The sequence below is a fragment of the Lichenostomus cassidix genome, chromosome 2 (assembly GCF_008360975.1).
Source record: "Lichenostomus cassidix isolate B80296 chromosome 2, HeHo_3.0, whole genome shotgun sequence".
NCBI lineage: Eukaryota > Metazoa > Chordata > Aves > Passeriformes > Meliphagidae > Lichenostomus > Lichenostomus cassidix.
In genome coordinates this window covers 24,093,990-24,113,793 of record NC_139482.1, presented here as the reverse complement: position 1 = coordinate 24,113,793, position 19,804 = coordinate 24,093,990, and the positions used below count along the sequence as shown (strand labels likewise).

The 19,804-nt window shown below is 38.9% G+C and overlaps 1 protein-coding gene across 1 annotated transcript in view; it reads right to left on the bottom strand.

Annotated features, from left to right (window-relative positions):
• Nucleotides 1–4,848: 4,848 nt before the first annotated feature.
• Nucleotides 4,849–19,804, bottom strand: part of COL1A2 (collagen type I alpha 2 chain) — a 38,732-nt gene continuing 23,776 nt past the window's right edge. The window contains exons 31-52 of the mRNA XM_085050738.1: nt 18,636–18,734; nt 17,889–17,996; nt 17,005–17,058; nt 16,382–16,435; nt 15,778–15,831; nt 15,616–15,669; nt 15,411–15,518; nt 14,382–14,435; nt 14,235–14,288; nt 13,210–13,371; nt 12,411–12,518; nt 11,870–11,977; nt 10,855–10,908; nt 10,642–10,749; nt 10,383–10,436; nt 9,946–10,053; nt 9,263–9,316; nt 9,030–9,137; nt 8,376–8,622; nt 7,763–7,956; nt 5,855–6,097; nt 4,849–5,270 (exon numbers count right to left, since the gene is read on the bottom strand). Coding sequence (XP_084906864.1) covers nt 5,124–5,270; nt 5,855–6,097; nt 7,763–7,956; nt 8,376–8,622; nt 9,030–9,137; nt 9,263–9,316; nt 9,946–10,053; nt 10,383–10,436; nt 10,642–10,749; nt 10,855–10,908; nt 11,870–11,977; nt 12,411–12,518; nt 13,210–13,371; nt 14,235–14,288; nt 14,382–14,435; nt 15,411–15,518; nt 15,616–15,669; nt 15,778–15,831; nt 16,382–16,435; nt 17,005–17,058; nt 17,889–17,996; nt 18,636–18,734 — 2,334 coding nt within the window. The 3' untranslated portion in view covers nt 4,849–5,123. The remainder of the gene's footprint in view (nt 5,271–5,854; nt 6,098–7,762; nt 7,957–8,375; nt 8,623–9,029; nt 9,138–9,262; nt 9,317–9,945; nt 10,054–10,382; nt 10,437–10,641; nt 10,750–10,854; nt 10,909–11,869; nt 11,978–12,410; nt 12,519–13,209; nt 13,372–14,234; nt 14,289–14,381; nt 14,436–15,410; nt 15,519–15,615; nt 15,670–15,777; nt 15,832–16,381; nt 16,436–17,004; nt 17,059–17,888; nt 17,997–18,635; nt 18,735–19,804) is intronic.

The window sequence follows — 19,804 nt, the reverse complement described above, 5'->3', positions numbered from 1 at the left end:
AGCTATGGAGATGGTAATATCATTGCATACAGGGCCAGAGAAACACTGCCTTAAACAGGAGCAAGGTGTTAGAAACAGTATTATGTACTCTTGGATGTGCTTGTCAAAATACATATTTAATGGTTAACGTGTGGGAGAGAGGTAGGTGGGGGGTAGGAATGTAGTTCCTGAATCTCCAGGAGAGTCAAAGTGCTCATAATCCCAGAGAAGCTGAGGGCATCCCAGCGCTGGAGGAGGGAGATGAAATGCTGGTTCCTCTCACCTGGAGCCAGACAAGGACATTGACATCTGTAGACACAAACTACCACCTCTTCTTGCCCAGGGAAGGAATTCTTAACCTTAACTCTTAATCTTTCCAGAATATTGGAGACTACTAACTAAATAGTTTCAAAAATTACCGGAACAATATTAAAGTATTTGAAACTGCACTCTAGAACCACATATGGAACTGCAAAAGTTCAAGGGACTTCTTATATCTGTTTGTATCTATTGCACCTATCTTGAATCTCCTGTATCTACATGCAAATTAAAGCAGACGAGAGAAATTAAGTAAAACTCTAATTCTACCCTTTTTGTACTGTGAGGCTGGTGCTCTTCATGGGTGTGGTTTGCACTCTTTGCTCTTCCTGAGAAGAATAAGCAGAGGTCCTTTGGATCTCATTGCAGAATCTGGGGAACCAGTAATTTTGGCCACGTGCAGCTTCTGTTGGAATTGAAATTTTAGATGACTCTGGTAAAGTAAATATGGTATAGAGGCAGGTACAGACAGCCATACTAACAATGGATGCTCTTTCCAGCTGAGGAATTAGTCTTATTCTCTGTTAAATGCTGAAAGATAAAAATAAACAAGAAGGTAACTCAGTAGTAACCAGGCCAGGCTCTGTTTGGGTGACTCCTCTTGTCACACATTATAGGTACTGTTGTAGAGAATATACTGGGAACTGGGAGCAGAGATTTACACCTCGAGATGGTAAATACCTTAACCAAACAGTAGTGGTAACTCCTTTGTATAAAATTGCCCAGAAAAACTTACAGTCATAATGGAGGAAGGATTTAATGAAGAAAAAACCCCATCCTTTAGAACACTGCATAGAGAAGATAATTTCAGATTCATAGAAGCTGACAACTAAAAGACTAAATTTAATTATTGTCTTTTTTTCTACCCGGAGTGAGCCTGCAGTTTGCTGCCAAGAGCTTTCCTGTTTCGATGAGTGTTCTTCTCATGTTAGTGCATATATGGAGTGAATTCTGATGCTGATGTTTTGAAGAAATAGCCTTTAGGATATTCTTGCCACAGGTAGTTCAGAAAATTTGGACAGTAACAACACTGAGATTAGCTCCCCTGGTTAGAGCATGGTGCTAATAACACAGTGGTTGTGGGTTTGATACCTGTATGGGCCATTCACTTCAGAGTTGGACTAGATGATCCTTCTAGATCCCTTACAACTCAGAATATTTTGTGATTCTGTGAATGACAGCAAATTCAGGAATAAAAGCCCTAGAATGACTCTTCAAGGGCTGGTAATTAGTATGTGAGTCAGCAGGTGGTGCACAACACTTATGGAAATGCTGGAGAACTGCTCTGCTGTTCTACTGTGTCTTCAGAATTGGCATTTGGGAAAGTTTCATTTCACCCGAAGGTCCAATTTCTGTAGCTTGAACACTGTAAGATATTGATAATAATTATTGGAATCTATTATATATATTTAAAATGCTTGTTTTCAAAATAATATTCAAATGTTTCTTTTTTGTTTAGATAGTTATATTTGCCTTAATGAGAACCATAATTTCCTGAGTAATTGGATAGTATTCATAAGCATGGAATCATATGTAGGAAATTTTGCTCCCATGGTATTCAACTACCTGTTTTCCAGGAAAGGACAAATGTGTTCCTCCCTTACAATCTAGACATACAGTAATTTCTTTGTTTATGCACTGTAGATTGCACTCATTACTCATCTGAGATTCAAGGGGGAGCTGTATAGAAAATTAGTGGATTTCTAATGAGCTCAGAATGAGGCATGAGTAAAGGTAAATCAATTAGGGGTTACTTCTGTTTGCATGTCTAAGAATAGCTTTATTTAAGCTTGCTAATATCTCATTGGAATTGCATACATGATTGTAATACTGTAAAACACTGCATCAAGTGGATGATAGATAGACAGATTCTAGGAGATCCTGTCTGAAACCTCTACAAGAAAACTAATCAAAAGATACATCAAAAGCTGCAGCTTAAACCTGAGTGGTGGAAGTGTAGATCTGTTATCTGTTAATGTTGTTTTGTCACTCACCTGCATTAAAGGATGTTTGTCTGTAGCACAGTATTCATATTTTAGACTGGCAACCTCAGTTCCTGAAGATAATTGGCAGTGGCTCATGTTTCTCCCCACAGTGAAGCCAGAGCTGCATGGTTACAACTGCGCCTTCTTGATGCATTGCTGCTGATAATGAAAGTCTCCAAAGATAATACTGATAAGGAGGCAGAACACTCACAAAAACAATTAAGATCACCTTACCAGAAGTTTATGCAACATCTTATATTCCCAAAACTAGAGAGGTCCCTGCCCTGTCTGCCGTTTATCTGTCTTATTTTCAGCTGTGATCTTTGAAAGAAGTTTCTTCAACACTGTACATAGTATAAGCAAAATACTTATGATGCAGTAAGTTCTGACAAGCTCAAACTCTCCAAGGCAGAATGAGTATCTTTTCAGTGCTAATGAGGCTGGAATTTGTGAGGTAAACACTATGTATTTTTTCAGGTTTAATTTCCAAATGAGGCCCCTTTTGGGGCAAAGATCTAAAACCACATAATTTGGATGTTATCAGTGACCTGATAAAAGAAAGTGTTCTCTGTCTAGGAGGACATACCATGGAATAGACCAGAGAGAGCAAAGGAGAAATCAGAAGATGTCAAAAAGAGACAGTGTTTGCTATGTGTGTTTCCTTTCTAAACTCAAGTGTTCCTTTAACTGTGGTTTGGGATATTTTGTCCTCGTGAAACAAAGGTCCACCTCCCTATCCTAGGAATAACCTTTGCATACTTTCTAGTTGATTGCATAGACCGAGGGATGAAATCTTAGCTTTTTAGTCATGGTAGGAACTTCCTGGCTTGTAGTTAATCTATAAAAGGAAAGAAAGTCTTTACCATTTTAAAATATTGAATTACTGTTTTTACAACAAATTTATTTTGAAATAGTAAAACAATGCTTGAAATAGTAATATTTTAAGAATGATCATGGTCCAATGAGTAAATGTAGATATTTACCTACAGTATGTTTTACTCAGTGAAGAAAAAAAGGGCTATATTTTGTCATGGAAATTCCCATTTTACCAATTCAGCACACAGCTGCAGGCACATAGCATCTGCACTTAGATCATGTTTTGATATTTGACCTGTTTTCCTAAACCAATTAATTGCAAGCAAGAACAAGAAATAAGTCTTTAGACACAGTTATTAGTGCTTATTCCCCCATGCACCATTTGGAGCTCACTTCAGGCTCTCACCTGCTAATCTTTGGAGTGGTGCTATCTTCAGGTTACAGGTACTTTATTCTGGATGTTTTCGTCATGCCTCCAATTGGGGTTCCAGGTGACTAAGCCCATCTCACCTCTTGCCTTACCTGCTTTTGCTGTTGTCTTTATGGTCCTCTGTGGGTTCTCCAAAGAACCTTCCCAATCACAAAAACATGGCTGTTGGAATTGCAGTTCATTTAGGGTTTTTAGCAGTCTTCAAAAAGGTCTCAGAGTAGAGTCATTGCTTCTTGTGGTGGTTTGTGTGACAGTAAATTATTAAGGTTAGCAACAGCAGATAGTTCTGTGTCTCATACAGAACTGAATAAACTGTAAGGGCCTAAGACTGAGGTTCCCAACAAGACAACTAAATTTGAGATTCTTGGCACAGACTTCTGCACATCCTTTCTAAACTGCACAGGCACAGTTCTGCTGATTATAGTACAGCATCAGCCAACACAGCTCTATCAACAGCCAGGAGCTTTCTGACCTCAAGTGAAAGACAGAAACTTCATTTTCCTTCCACCTTTAACTGAGATGATGATCCTTCTTTCAGCCATTAATACTCCTTAGTATTTGGGGAAAAGGAAGGAATTTTTTCTGCTTCTGAACTTCTCATACTATGAGGCATGGAGTTACTGAGTTTCTTGAGAACTTTTCAAAAGTTAGTGTTGAAATGAAGAGTCAAGTGGACAATCACACCCTTAAGACAGTTGTAGGTGACCTTCCAAGACTTTAACAAAATGTTTTATAGCAATGTGCTAAGAGAGTATTGTAAAATCTGGGTGTGAGTACCTCCAATGCATCTAAGCAAGTAACTTAACTCATTAAATAGTTTCTTTTGGAACACTGGACATGCTTTATTTCATTTTTTTTTCACAATTTATTTAAACATCTCACATATACAAAATACATTTTCTTTCTTTTTTTGAGGAATGATGTTTTTTTTTTTTTTACCCATAGTAGAAGATGGAAATGAAATTTGAAAGCAGGAACACCTGATTTTGGAGGAAGAAGACAAAGAGGAAGAAAAATTATCCACATGCTTAAGCTGTGGGTGAGAATGGACATCCTAAGTTTTAAGACAGACTTCAAAGAAACAGAGAAGCAATATTTTAAATGCTACTAGCACCATCAAAGTTCAAGTATTGGAAAGATATGCTGTAATTATGCAATTAGCACCACTGTATTTTGAGTGGAACTGAAAGTACCTCAGACCATATGGAGAAGTTCCTACAAAAGATGTGGATCACTCTTGATTTAGTGTATGAGGTAGTTTAAACCTTTGGAGGTCATGGATTTAAACTTCCTCTGTGGAAGATATTCAAAGGCCACAAGTGGTGCAAACTTTCATGACTTTTTATTTTGTTTTTTTTTTCTTTACAAAGGTTGACATTTCCCAAAACAAGGTGTTAAATCTTGAAAGACTTCCAAGTCCATTTGGGGCTGTATTAAATTTCATTGCACAATGCTCCAATCAATTCTTCTCCTTCTCTTTCGCCCAGAGTTTAAGCAAGTAGATGAACAGAAGAAATGGAAGGAGTCAGCTTTCATTATAAAAAGAAATGACAAGAGAATAATTTGGGAGAGGCTTTAAGTTAATTTTAGTTCATTCATTTAAAACAGACTGGGCCAATGTCCAAACCGATTTCTTGGTCAGCGCCGCCAATATCCAAAGGTGCAATGTCAAGGATGGGCAGGCGGGATGGCTTATTTGTTCTGTATTCAATGATGGTTTTGCCCCATTCGTTGGTCTTTCTCTGTAAGAGAGCATTCATTGCAATTGTTATCGCATTGTTCACAGTATTAAGAAATGTTCCACCTGAATGGATAAGTTCTGAAAGAATTTAATATTAATTTTGCTTCTATTGTTTGCATATCAGATAGCCATATCCAACTATTTAGATCTCCAATACAGAGAAAATATTTACTTGAATATTCTGTAGTCCTATGTGTGATTTTGTATTATTCACACTGATGTTATTCACCATATTATTTACACTGATGTTAAATCCTAGGAGAACTCCACCTGAGTGCTTCAGGAATTAAGATCCTACCCTTCTTATAGCTTGTGCACTGTTTTCTTATCAATATTCTTACACAGAATTTGGATTTGGTCCCTATGAAAACTTTTTTTCACATAGTACAAGGTAGGATTTGTTTGTACCCTATTCCTCACTTGTTAAGGATCTGGCATTGTTGGGTTTGTAGGCTATTTATCTTCACTGGGCAAAATTTTGCTGGTCTGACTGACAATGTAATTCTGAATTAAAGCACAACTTTGTCCCTAATCACATGCTTAGGCCTGGGCAGTCACTGTGCCCATGGTTTCTGTGTTACTTACAGAGCAGCCATCCTCCAGAACGCTGAAAGTGAATCTGCTGTTGCCTTCAGCTCTTAGTTCAACATCGTTGGATCCCTGCAGCACAACAGCCTTTTTAAGGTTGCCAGTTTCTGCATCCATGTAGGCAATGCTGTTCTTGCAGTGGTAGGTGAGGTTCTGGGAGGCATGGTTGGCCAGCAGACGCATGAAGGCGAGTTGGGTGGCCATATCCTTTGAGGTCACTCCTTCACTGTTGTACTCAAACTGAAAAACAGAGAGGAACCCAGTCAGTTGTGCTGCTGGGGAAAGGAGGATGTTTGTAATGGAAATGAGTGTTATAGCTGCTCTAGTGTCCTGGTTTCAGCTAGGGCAGAGCTAATTTCTGCTCAGCTGCTGATACAGTGCTGTGTTTTGGATTTAGAATGAGAATGGTGTTGATAAATCACTGATGTTTTGTTTTTTGATAAGTCATGATTATCCTAAGTCAGGGATTTAATTTTTTTTTTTGTGTCTCGTGCTCTACCAGCAAGGAAGTGTGCAAAAGAAACTGGGAGGGGGCATAGCTGGTACAGGTGAGCTGAGCTGACCAAAGGCGTATTCCACACCATAAAACATCATGCTCAGTATATAAATGGGGATGAAGTAACCCAAAAGGGCAGCCAATTTGGGTTGAGGAAGGGGAAGCACTTGCACCAGTCAATAGGTGGTGAGCAATGGTATTGTGCATCACTTTTTTTCCGTTTTATTATCATTATTATTTACCATTTATACTGTACTTTATTGTATTTTCAATTATTAAACTGCTCGTAAGATACCATGATTCTCCTCCCCATCCCACTAGGGTTTACTGAGGGGAAGAGAGAGGGAGTTGAGCAAGTGGCTGTGTGGTACTTAATCTGCATCTGAACTTAAATCATGACAGCTAGGAACTTTAAAAAGAAGAATCAAGTCTGCAATCACTTTTCTATTGCCACTCCAGAACTAAAGAGCATCAAATAAAACTAGTAGGAGGCAGACTGACAACCAGACATGAGTGGATGTAGTTAAACTGTAGAGTTCTGTTCCAAGATATGGTGTTAACAATTTATGTGGATTCAGTGAAAAGATCAGGTAAGTCCAAGGAAGACAATCTACTGTTTCCATAGCTACACACAAACAATGCCTGCCTCAATAAAATCCTGAGGTTTTTTTAATAGAATTTTGAACCTTTTTTTAATAGAATACTGTCTGTGGATAAGACAAATGTTTACTCACTCTTATATTCTTTTTACAGCATCTACTTTTAGCCACTGTAAGAAACAGGACCCTAGACTGTTCTGATAATTTGTTCCAAAATGATCAAATCTTATCTTGGACACTTCATCACAATATCAACTCAATTTCACTTAAGAATGATGTAATTAAGTCTCCTTAGCTGTATGAAAGTGGTTTATTTGCAATTTGCTGGGACAGTGTCTAATATGCAAGTAGACATAGTTCTTGTTTTTACTTACACCCACAATTCTGAATGTTATGGTGGCATGCACTCAGAATCTGTGATGTGTAATATAAATGTCTTTACAGAGTTGTATGTAGTGTATGTAAAAAAAAGCAATTAAAAAAAAAAGGTGTTTTTCTTATTTTCAGACAGTTTCTGGGTTGTCTTTATAGGTACCATATTCCAGTCCTGTCTTCTCTTAGCAATAACCATTAGTCAGGCTGAAATGATCATTTGCAGACATCAAGAAAAATTAGAATACTGAGAAGTACTTTTAACAAACTAATCTAAACCAGAACCAGAGCTCTATGCTGTTAGGATAAAAGGTAGTTGGCTTTTTCATATTTCTCCTCTAAGAATTTAATTTATCTGGCTGCTTGCTGAGAGTCAATGAATTTGGAGCTCTTCAGACAACACTGTAGGAAACAATCATCCTGCCATACATCACTTACCTGGCTGCCACCATTGATAGTTTCACCAAACCATATGTGCTGCTTCTTCTCCTTGGGATTCTTGCTGATATACCAGGTCTTAGCAGGAATATTGCTGGGGTTGGCATAGATGCAAGTCTCACCAGTGGCAAAATCACAGTATGCTTTAATGGCATCTGCAGTGCAGCCTTGGTTGGGATCAATCCAGTAGAAGCCTGCCATTGAGGGAAGAAATGTGAACAGTGGTTCACTCAGCCTAAACTTTGCATGCAGTTCATATTCATTTGTCTGATAAAGGAACTCAGGCCATAAATACCACAGCTAGGTACAATATTAAGGTGATAAGTAGGATACACAGATATCTTGGGTTGTTAATGTATAAGAAACTGTATTTGAAAGTGAGGGTTAAATATTTTCATACTATTTTGGAAAATCATTGAAATTATGCCCACCAATATCTATAAAGAGCCTTTCAGAATGTACTTGTATCTATTTTCAGTGGAGGCATAAAGAACTTCTCAGTTGATTATTTAGTATTTTTGCCATGTGACCAAGGACACCTTTCATTAAAGGGAGCTAATGACCTTGAAGTGTTCCCTGAGCCAGAAAGGGCAAACAGGTGGCATTAACATACCGCTGCTCCATTCTGGGTGGCTAAGTCTGAGGTCACGACAGGTGCGAGCTGGGTTCTTTTTGGAGCCTTCTGGGGTCAGCAGGGTCTCAATTTGGTTGTTCAGTGTTTTCAGAGTGGCATCAACTTCATAATCCTTGGGTCTGAGAGAAGGCTGATCAGCCCGGTAGTATTCAGCATCAAAGCCAACTTCATATCCACCACCATTGGGACCAGGGGGTCCAGGGGGACCAGGAGGACCGGGAGGACCCTAAAGTTTTTCAAAAGCAGAAGACAAGAAGCATTCTGTTAGATATATGGTGCTTTTAATGAAATGTTTCCAGACATGCATAGTCCTGCTTCACTCCTGGTACCCTCAGCTCTAATTGGAGGCAGCACACATGGACTTGCCCTGTGGTGGCTGCTATGGGCTGAAGCAGTGGAAGATGCACAGTGTAGGACTGACACCTCTCCTTTCTATATTTGCTCTCTGGCCATAAGGAGTGAACAAAGCCTTTTAGTTTAGATCTATTAATCATTTCCCTACTATTAAATATCTTTTCTAAGAAATAAAACCACGTGCATTCTTAAACTGCTAGGCTTCTGATGTGACATAAATGTAAGGCTTATAGTGTAACATAAATGTGTTAAATCAACAAAAAAAATGGTTGTACTCACAGCAGGACCTTGGCTACCATGAGAGCCACGCACACCAGCAGGGCCAATAGGTCCAGGGAGACCATTGCGACCATCTTTACCAGGAGGACCAGAAGGACCAGGTGGACCCTAAAAGGAAATTAGAACAGTTTAATGACTGTAAAAATGCTAGAAATGGACATTCAAATGAATAGGAGCACACACATAACACAAACAGAATGGGAGTTATTTGAATATACTCTGAAATCACATACCCTTGGGCCAGCAGGGCCGTTGTTACCAGGAGGACCTTGATCACCATGTTGGCCCTATTGGGAAAGATACATAGTCATCAAAAAAAGAGCAGTGGCACATGTTTGTGTTTCCTTGACTCAAGAGTGTATTTGGGCTCAAAGAATGGGAATCTAGGGCTAGTGACATTTATTAGTGGAGTTAGGGTATAAAATGTTTGTTTTGGGAAGAGAGGAGGGAGGCCGTAAAAATGTATTTGAGGGGATAACCTATAAAATTCTTTATATTGTATTTTCTGATCTTCAGAGAAGGCTTTAAAATAAAAGATAGAACTCCTATATTTGATAGCCAAATTTAATGGGAAGAAAATCCACCTCTTACTTTGGCTTTTCTGACATAAAGGTTTTACAACTTCTGGCCAAAAGAAGAAATAATACTAAAAGGCAGAGGATTTTTAGTTCTTTGTTAGCCAAATGCAATTGAGCTTCAAGACAACTAATGGTACTCACAGTTCTAATGCTAATACCAGAACTTGCCATTTTGTCCAAAAAATGTTAAGTGTTAAAGAGACTATTTATGACTCTTCATTTGAAAGATGCTGCAGAGTGGAGTAAATGGTATTATCATGCTGTATTGTGCATATACAGTGACCTTATTTTGGTTTTTTTGCTCTTTATATTTAAAGCCCTGAAAATCATTTACTTACAGCAAGACCAGGAAGACCCTGCAATCCATTGTGTCCCTTCAAGCCAGGCAGACCTCTAGGTCCCTTGTCACCAGGTTGACCTTTCTCACCACGTGGACCTTGTGGGCCCTAGGAAGGGACACAGGTGTCAGAGGAATAAACTAGAAGGCTTCAAGAACACACATAGCAAGGATTAAGAATAAGCATTCTACATTAAGCCATATCCCAATGCATATAATGGACATCTCCTTAACACACCCAGGAAGAGTGCCAATCCCGAAAGCTTCAGGACTGATCCCACAAAAGAGAATTTTAATTGAGATTATAGGCCCCTAAATATTTTCAGGTCCTGAAGCATTACTATTTGGGCCCCTTGATCACAGTTATGAGTCCTTATTTATAAAGCATATTTTGTCTTCCTGCATCAATGTGGCAATGTATTTAAAAATCAGACTTACAGCAAGACCTCTTGGACCAAAAGCACCAGCAGGACCGACCACACCAGCAGGGCCCTGAAACAAGAATAGAAAATACATGTCACTGCTGTATATTGTTCTAATGAAGGTTCCATGCTTAACCCATCTCTGGAGAAAGTGCTTATCTACACATTGTAGAAGTGTGATGTATTTTGTATATATGTTTGTATGATAGACAAGTCTTAGTCCTCATAGACTTTCATCCAAAAAATTAAGGTCTATCATCATCTCATCAACTTACAGGATCACCACGGTTTCCAGGCTTTCCAGAAGGACCAACTTGGCCATGAGGACCAGGAGCACCCAGAGCACCACTGGGACCAGGACTGCCAGGAGCACCACGCTCACCCTGGGAACAGAGGAATGCAGCAGGAGAAACATTGTGTTATTAATGACTTACACATATTGGAACATTTCTTCCATGACAATGAAATAAAAGAAAAAAAAAAGTTACCTTGAAACCAGGAGCACCATCACGGCCTGGAGGACCATCATTTCCAGGATTGCCCTATTAAAATACCATGAAAAAAATTACAAAATTCCATCACCTTTCATCTCACACAGAACTGTGTGTCAGTCTAACAGCTTATAGTGAGAGTAAGAAGACATTGAGATAGGTTATTATAACCCTTGATGAGAAAAAACCTTTTTCTTATACATGCCATTCTCAAATCCCTTAAATATACTAATGTTCTCAGAAAACTAAAATTGTCTTCAAATATTTTAGGTTTCAAAAGTTTAGTAAAGAAAAAAATTATTGGACTTTGTACTATTTCTTTTAATGAAAAGGCTAAGACATTAATGGTCTCCATCTAGCTTGCACTCTTTTAAAACTGAGACTTTCTTTTTAGATGAAAAATGCCAGTGGAGGGAAAAGGACCTAAACAATAGCCACCACTAAATTACTTTTTTGGGGAACTTCACAAGGTTAAATGGTTTCTTTTGAGAATGTTAATTTCACTTTAGCTCTTTCACTGTGTCCAAAAAAACCCCTTTTCCTTCAGAAAATTCCAATGAAACAAAGTTCAGGGTTTTTAAATTAATAGTCTCTCCTCTCTTTGAAATCCTGCAAGTCTCTGCAAGACTTGTATTAACAATGTATTAACAATGTATCAACAATGTATCAGGTAACCAAATAAACTTCCCTGATAAGGCTGGGATTTTAGTTCTTTCCTGAAAGGTCTGTATGTTCCCCACTCCATCTCACTTGGCATTTAAGTAAAAAATCAAAAGATTCTGAGAGTGACTTCAGGATGTATTTCAGACACAAACTGTGCCTTAAAAAGTTGTCACCTAGCTGGGCATAGGAATCCATGTCTATAAAAATCCTGATATAATTTTCTCTGAAGACATTGGAAGGTACAAGTTTGCTAGAAGAACAGCCTCCAGTTCCATCCACTTTTTCTGAGTATTTGTCTTTGGCTCAGAATAAAAGAAAAGTAACCTGAAGAGGATAAAACACAGCTTACATCACGTCCAGCTTCACCAGGAGCACCATTTGGACCAGGAGAACCCACAGGACCAGAGGGACCACGGGCACCAGGAGGACCAGAAACACCCAGGGGGCCAGGTTCACCCTAATACAGGAACAGTTGTAACAAAATGTGACATTAAACACAAACCAGTCTGACAGAATTTTTAGCCTTTATCTAAGAGAAGCATTTCTCTGCAATCAGTTCGGGAAGGGAAAAAAAAAATCAGGACACAAGAAACATACCTAACTATATCAAATATTATCTTCATTCTAAATGTTACTATTAGAAACCTCTGGTGTCATTCAGAAATATTCTCACTTGCAGACAATTCTGGTTTGTCTGCAACAAGCCATAATTTCTTCCATTGCTCCAATTCTGGTAGGTCCATATCCTCTGTTTCCAACAGCAGTGGAAAGAGCTGAATCTACATCTCCCTAGCTCCCTGTAAGAGGGGACCTCAAGTGTGTGGGGTTTTTTTAATTTTTTTTTTTTTTCATGTTATGTGTTTAAAGCAGTTAATTAATCATATACTCACCATTGCTCCAGAGATGCCTGGAAGACCACGTTCTCCCCGAGAGCCAGGCAGACCAAGGATACCAGGAGCACCAAGGATACCCTGGGGACCTGGGGTACCAGGAGGACCCTACAACATGAAGAGAATCATAAATGGACAAAAATAAATTTAACATACACATTTGACAGTGATACTGAAAATTTCATTCTCAGTTGCAATTTCTTCAGATCACAGAAGAAATTTTTATAATTTTTTGTTGAGAAACAGTTGTGGTGTTGCACACAAGTGCTTACTTCAATAAAAAAGAAACATGTATAACTTTAAAAAAAGCCAGTAATTTTGGATGTGAAAGCTTAAAGGTACTCAAAATTGCATAATTATGAGTCAACCTGGGGGCAGACAACTTTAACATTGTGATCCCCACAAATCAGAGTTTTTGATGCAGATATGAATTGAGAATGGACATTCACATGTTCCTTCTTTTTCCATCCATGAGGATCAATTTCAGAGCAGGAGATGTGCTTCCTTTTCTCAGACTAAATATCAATTTCTTCCAAAGTTAAAGAAAGATATAACTCACCATGAGATAGCAAAGAGAAAGAAAACCCTGACCCAGGGATCAGGTTCACTTTTTATAGCGTGTTTGTCAAACATGCACATAAACAATTTCTTGTGTTTCAGTGGAACTTCTACTTAAAACCTTTGCTGAATTTGTGGATAAAGTGGAATAGCCTTTCACAAACACCAAAAGTATCTCAGAAGCTGTAACATTTACATGAGGAGAAACATATTTAATGAGATGTGATACTCAGTAACTTACAGCAGCACCAGCCTCTCCAGATGGACCTTTCTCACCAGCGAAACCAGGTGGGCCAGCAATACCTTGCTCACCCGTGCGGCCAACTGGTCCAACATCACCACGCAGACCTCGAGGACCATCCTTGCCAGCTGGGCCAGGAGGACCAGGGGGACCACTGATGCCCTAGGATTGAGTATGAATATGATACCATTACAATGTAGACTTGGGGATAACAGAGATAAATTTCATTTTAAGTCCAAGTAAAAAAAAAGCCCCTTGAAATAATCAGGTTATCAGGTGATTGTTTTGTTAGCAGTGAGTAGCTGGAAGCAGTAGAAATATTGAACTGCCTTTTTTTGTTTTTTTTTACTCTCAGCAGGTGAAAGTGGCAAAATTTGGTGAGAAAATATAGACTTGTCTCCCTTTGGAGACATTAATTGCTACTATAAAATTCATGAGAAAAAGCCTCAACATTTTCCAATTCAATAGGACTATTTGCTTTGGATACTGGGATTTAAAATTTATTTAAATCTAGGGCATCTAAGAAAAGAAGTGGCTTTGGTAAAGGTTAGAAACACTTCTGAAAAGAAAAACTACAAATGTCAATCTGGAATAAGAATTTCTGGCTGAAAAATAAAGAAGTAGGGATTCACATTCTAAAACACAATGAGAGGTTGCCCTGCTCAAGTCAGGGGCTGGAGCAGCAAATACTTTAGAAAGTGTGGAAACAAGATAACCTTAATATTCTACTGCAGATTGGATTGATTTTTGATTTGAACAAAAGCAAATAAACACAGATTTTTGGAAATGTTTGGGTATTTCAAGATGCATCAGGATGCTCAATGGATTATAAAGAAATCACAAATTAAATGCATAGATCCTACTCTGAGAATTTTAACAGTTAAGATTTTTTTCTCATCCAATGCTATAAGGATCTAAGTCCAGTGCAATTAGAATTGATATAAATGAAACAAAAATTAGGATTAGCCCCAACCAAAGCATCTTCTGACTTATCTCCGATTAGAACTTCTTCATTAGTTACTTACAGCAGGGCCAGGAGGACCAACTCTTCCAGCAGCACCAGGGAAACCAGTCATGCCCTAAAAACAAAATTGAAAATGAAGATTAGGTTTAAAGGAAACAATGACTTCATGAAAAGCAGCAATGTCAGTACTAAAGGCCTGAAGACTTACAGGAGGACCAGCATCACCACGAGGGCCAGCGGGACCAGCAGCACCAGCAGGACCCTAAGTAGGAAGCATTGAAAAAGAGACATGGATCAAGCAAAGACAATTAATGTTCCCCATTTAGAATAAGGGCTCAGTCTCACTGTTGTGAAAGCTGAGGGTGATTTTTACTCCAGGAGGAGGAGGACTGGGCCTGAAACCATGGTCCCTATCCTGCTAATAGGGTATTAAATTCTCACAGACATTTTAAATTGGTATCATAAGGCCTGAGAAAAGTTGCATAAGGCATTTATGATTCAAATTAATTTTCTTGCAAATGTTATGTGCATCTTAACAAATCTGGGAGTCAAAATGTGAAAGCAGGGCAAAATCATCAAGTCCTCTGTTTGCACTGAGTGACTAATACACAGTGCAAGAGCTTGGCATTGATCTATTAAAATCAGACAATAAGTAATCCAGGCCACGTTATCCTGCAACACTTAGTGGTATTTGAATTATGTGGGTCTGACTTTCTGCATCATTTCAACCAACTCCCCAATAATGGGCTGTGTGCATGTGAAGCAGTAGACAGCTTTGGGCTATAAAGGTGTCAGCACATGAAAAGCCTGTGAGCAAATAGGTGCATGGACAAATTTGTACACGTGCTTCTGGATGACTGAGTCTGAAAATCAGAATGTGACAGCACATCCTGTCTTTGAGAGAAAGGTGTCAATGTCCTCAGCTCAGAACTTACCCACAATCACCCCCTGAATGGTCCAAGATAGAGTGATTTGGCTGATCTTCAGAGCAAGTTGAAAATTAGTTATTATTTTCTCTTCATTTCACTTCCAGACTCACGATCTGAGCCCACATTAATAGATCGATAAAATGTACATAATGGGTGAAAATCAGCATGGTAACTTTTCTCACAACCTAGTTTGAAGTTTTGTTTGTTTTTTTTTATCCATTACCTTTTGAGAATTCAAGGCTTTCAGGCTAGTGTATTGCATGGCATAGTTAAGAGCCATGCATTTCACAAGGACCCAATTCACTTACTGGTGGTCCAGAAGCACCGACTGGGCCAATAGCACCTGTTGGTCCAACTTCACCCTTAGGTCCTTTGGGCCCACGCTCGCCTTTAGCACCAGGCTGACCAGCTGCACCCTGTAGGCAGAAAAACACACAAAATGAGGAGTTGAAAACCTTGTAAAGGAAATAAAGGTTATGGCACCAATATGAGGAAAGTGCAAACAAAACTTACAGGAGGTCCAGCAAATCCACTGGGACCAACGGGACCAGGCTCACCACGTTCACCCTAATGAGAGGACAAAGAAGAGAGGACTGGTTGGAATTGTCTTTTAAAGGGCAGCTTTCTGAACATCATGTCTTTGACACAGGAATAATAGTCAAAATTTCTACTTACAGGGATACCACGGGCACCAGCAGGACCAGCAGGACCAGCAGGACCTCCTTCTCCCTAAAAGACAACGAAAACCATTTTGACACTGGCAGAAGGCTTAATAGTATTCAGAACAGAAATGATCTTGTGGTACAAATGCATATAGTGAGTCTCCCTGGGTCTTCCGTGGAGAGGATGTTACTGAAAACGCTTCTGGTTTTGATCCACCCTGTATTAATTTCTAATGATTCTCAGACAGCATAAAGAATCATTCTGAGCTAATGTGTAGTTATCCATCACTGTACCAAAACCTCCTCTCACAGTGTGAGGAGGATTGTGGAGTTAAACATTAACTGGGAAAAAATCAGCCAAAGTCTGAATCAGAATCTTCTCCACATACAACCCACTGCCATGTAGATGTGCATCCTCTTCCCTGACCTCTTAGAAAAAGCTTTTGGGGTCCTACGACAAGCTTCACTGAATAGTCCCAGGTTTCTGAATCCAAAAAACTTAAAGAATTTGTGCACACTAGAAAGATGGGTTTGCTTTTTATGGAACTCATCTTTAATACTCATGTGTGATTAAACTGTATCAACAAGGCATTTGTTCATTCAAAGAGTAGACTTACCCGATCACCAGCACCACCAGCAGGGCCAGGAGCACCAATAGCACCAGGGAGACCCTACAGGTCAAGAGACAGGACACTGTTTCAAACAAAATGCAAGTAGGACCAACTACTTTAAATAAGCTTTCTCTTTCCTCCTGGAGAAAGGTGTGCAACATTCTTTCAGATGTTCTCAATATAAAGGACACATGATTTTATAAAATAAAATCTATCCTGTTATTTTCCTTCCCAAAGTATGAATTCTAAGACAGGCACCTGAAATCTCAAATTAAGGATAGTTTTGTGTAACTTTGCAGGCTGCCTTTAAAATGAGCTGTCTGGGCTGAGCCCATGAAATTAAAGAGGATACTGTCACCCTGAATAGCTGTGCAATATCTGAAATACTCTGCTCATGTAATTTCTCTGCTTGAAAGCATGAAAAGTGATTATTTTTCTCTCTCTCTCTCCCCCTGAATTCAAACATCCTCAGACAAGAGGCAACAAAATTTAATTGATTTGTATCAAAAATGAGCAGATATAAGCAGTAATGCAACACAGTGAGAAATGCAAGTCCTGAACATCCTTTTCAGTCATTTAAATTCTGAGGCGTAGCAAGGTAAACTCCAGCAGGACCAGAAGATACTTACACGAGCACCATCTCTTCCTGTTGCACCCATATCACCTCTCAGACCTGGGGCACCCTGAAACACACAGTGGGAGAAATTGTATTGGTAATGAACTCAATAGTTTGTATGGAAGAAGTCTTGAGCTGTTTGCTGAATATCTGTGCATTAATTAGATATCATACAAAAAGCTTATCATGATAGGTTTTCTGGGGAAATGAACTTTTATTATTCTTATTGCTGAGTAGGTACTGACTTGAAAAGTGAATGTTTGCAAAGAGGACTGACAAGTTTTTCAGAATAAACCAGCTTCTTTCATGGGAAACCTACTTAGTTTCTCCCAGGTCCCAAGAATTCTTAATGAAATTAGAAATTCAAAACCATGTCAATGTATATTACAAATGATAAATATAAATGCCCCTCAAAATCTCTTTTGGTCAAGAAATATCCATCTGTAAAAATTCTGGGAATTCATGTTATACTTTTTATATGAAACAAGAAAACAACTGTTTAAAACAATGATGTCATATGGGTGGACACATAAAATGCCATATATTCCACATGAAAAACTTATTTTCAGGGCATCACTACAGTCAAGAAATCAGAGCAGCACTCTATTCGCTCTTTTTTTTTAATACAGCCTAGTGTTCTGCATTAATCTGCGTATCAATACATAGTGGTTTTTAAAAAGTTTCAGGATAGTACCTTAGAAAACACTGTCAGTACCTCAGAAAATCTGACTGTCAGTCAGTCTGCTAGACCAGCTAAAACTCTACTTGCTGACTACTGAGTAATACAGTTTCACAGTAAATAAGTCACACTGGGGTAACCTGCAGGTTTTTCCAAGTTAATGAAATTTAGGCATCTCAAACCTGTGCATGCAGTAAGAAGGCAGTTGTCCACCTTACCTTTTCACCCTTGCCTCCGGGAACACCAGCAACACCTCTCTCTCCTGGGATTCCACCAGGGCCAGCAGGACCAGGAGCTCCAGCAGCACCAACATTGCCAGGCTCACCCTAGAGGTAACAGCATATCATGTAAGTCAGGGTCAAGTCACTCACACAATTTGGAACAAAATCCCATTACTATTCTGCCCATCATTCTGCTTGGCTGTAAACAGCATGAGTAGTAACATTTTTGTCTTGAGCTATTGTGTGTTTTACTTTCCCAGCTAGTGAAGGTACTAGATGTGAACGCTCTGGTTCTGTGGGCTCCTGAGGTTTTAGTTCCATGTTCCAAACTAAATTTCTGTAGAAAGATTACCCATGAAAATCCAGAAAACTAAGACCCAGATACACTTAGCATCAAGCCTACATCATCATTTTTCAGATGATCACTTATTATTGTCCTAATGTTTGGGGGAAAATACTGCTTACTAGACACAACTACTTCCTGTGTAGTTGTGGGTATAACTAGCAGTCAGCATGAATTTTGGTCAGAATCTCAGATCCTATCTCCAAACAGAATAACAGCATACTCAGCTGACAACCTGTATTCAAACTGGCTTCCCCTCCCATCATCAACAGCACTAAACATAAAGCCATGTAATATTAGCATGAACTAGCTGGGATGGAACTTTACCACTCGAGGAGAGGTTTTGAATTGCATTCACCAGGAATTCAGTAGAAAGGCAATGGCAGCTGGAAAAAGCATACCTTGTTACCATCAGGGCCTGGTGGGCCAGAGGGACCACGGCTTCCAATGGCACCAGCAGGACCAACAGCACCGCTCTCACCAGGAGGACCACGTTCACCCTACAGGAGACAGTCTGATCTGAGTGCTTCCTTGAATTGTTCTACAGCTGAAAGCACTGGCTAGGAGCAATGACAATGTGCTGCATGTTTATCTAAACAAACCTTTAATTAGAATGGTGCAGCTATTAACTACATTGGTCATAAGAATTGGCTCTAGCTGTTGACACAAAAATATCAAAACGAAGTAACAAAGTCCTGCATCATGATAATAGCTGATGACTAAAGTATGAATACTTCTTGAACATGGATTTTGGCTACTGTGCTTGTTCTCTTAACAGTATCTGGCATTTTACTGTCAAATGGAGATTCTATTTTAGGACAAATAATAGATTCTAGTGAAATTAAATGGTAAGTAATTGGCAAACAATTATTTTTACTGTGGCAAATACCTGATGAATACTGGAGAATAAAGGTAACACCTAAAGCCTACTAATGTGACCTATACATTGTAACAGGTATAAGGATAAATACTGAATCAGAGATCATATGGAGACATGGAAGCAGCCAGAAGCTCAATTTAAATGCACAACAGAACTATCAAAGATAGAAACACCAGTTTCACTAAAGATATGTCAAATTTCCTCAGTGTGATCAATCTGGACATCAGTGAATAGTCTGATAAGGTATAACAGAGATTTTTAGTTATGCTGGAGAGTCTGGAATTTTGTATAAGAATTATAATGTGGTCAAAGAACTGACTCAAGGGGAGATAGCACATTGCTAGAAAGCACCAACAATGAGAAAGATTAACTTATATTGTAGAGATGTTCTTCAATCAGTATTTTTTCATACATTTTGCTAATTACAGAGAGTCAGGAAAAGAAGAAATAAGCAGATATCACAAAGATAGAAGCATTTGTCCGCAGACAGAAGAATTGGCATACTACACAGGAATAAGTGAATAACCTGCTAGATGGCTGTCACAGTAAAGGGATAAAATTCAAAAGTGCAAGTACCAGACCATTTATTTAGGCCCCAAAACTGAGAATTCTGCTGTAAATTGAGGTTTCAGTGGTGAAAATGACAAAAAGGGAAAGGTAATAGCCAACAATATGATGCAGGCATGAAAA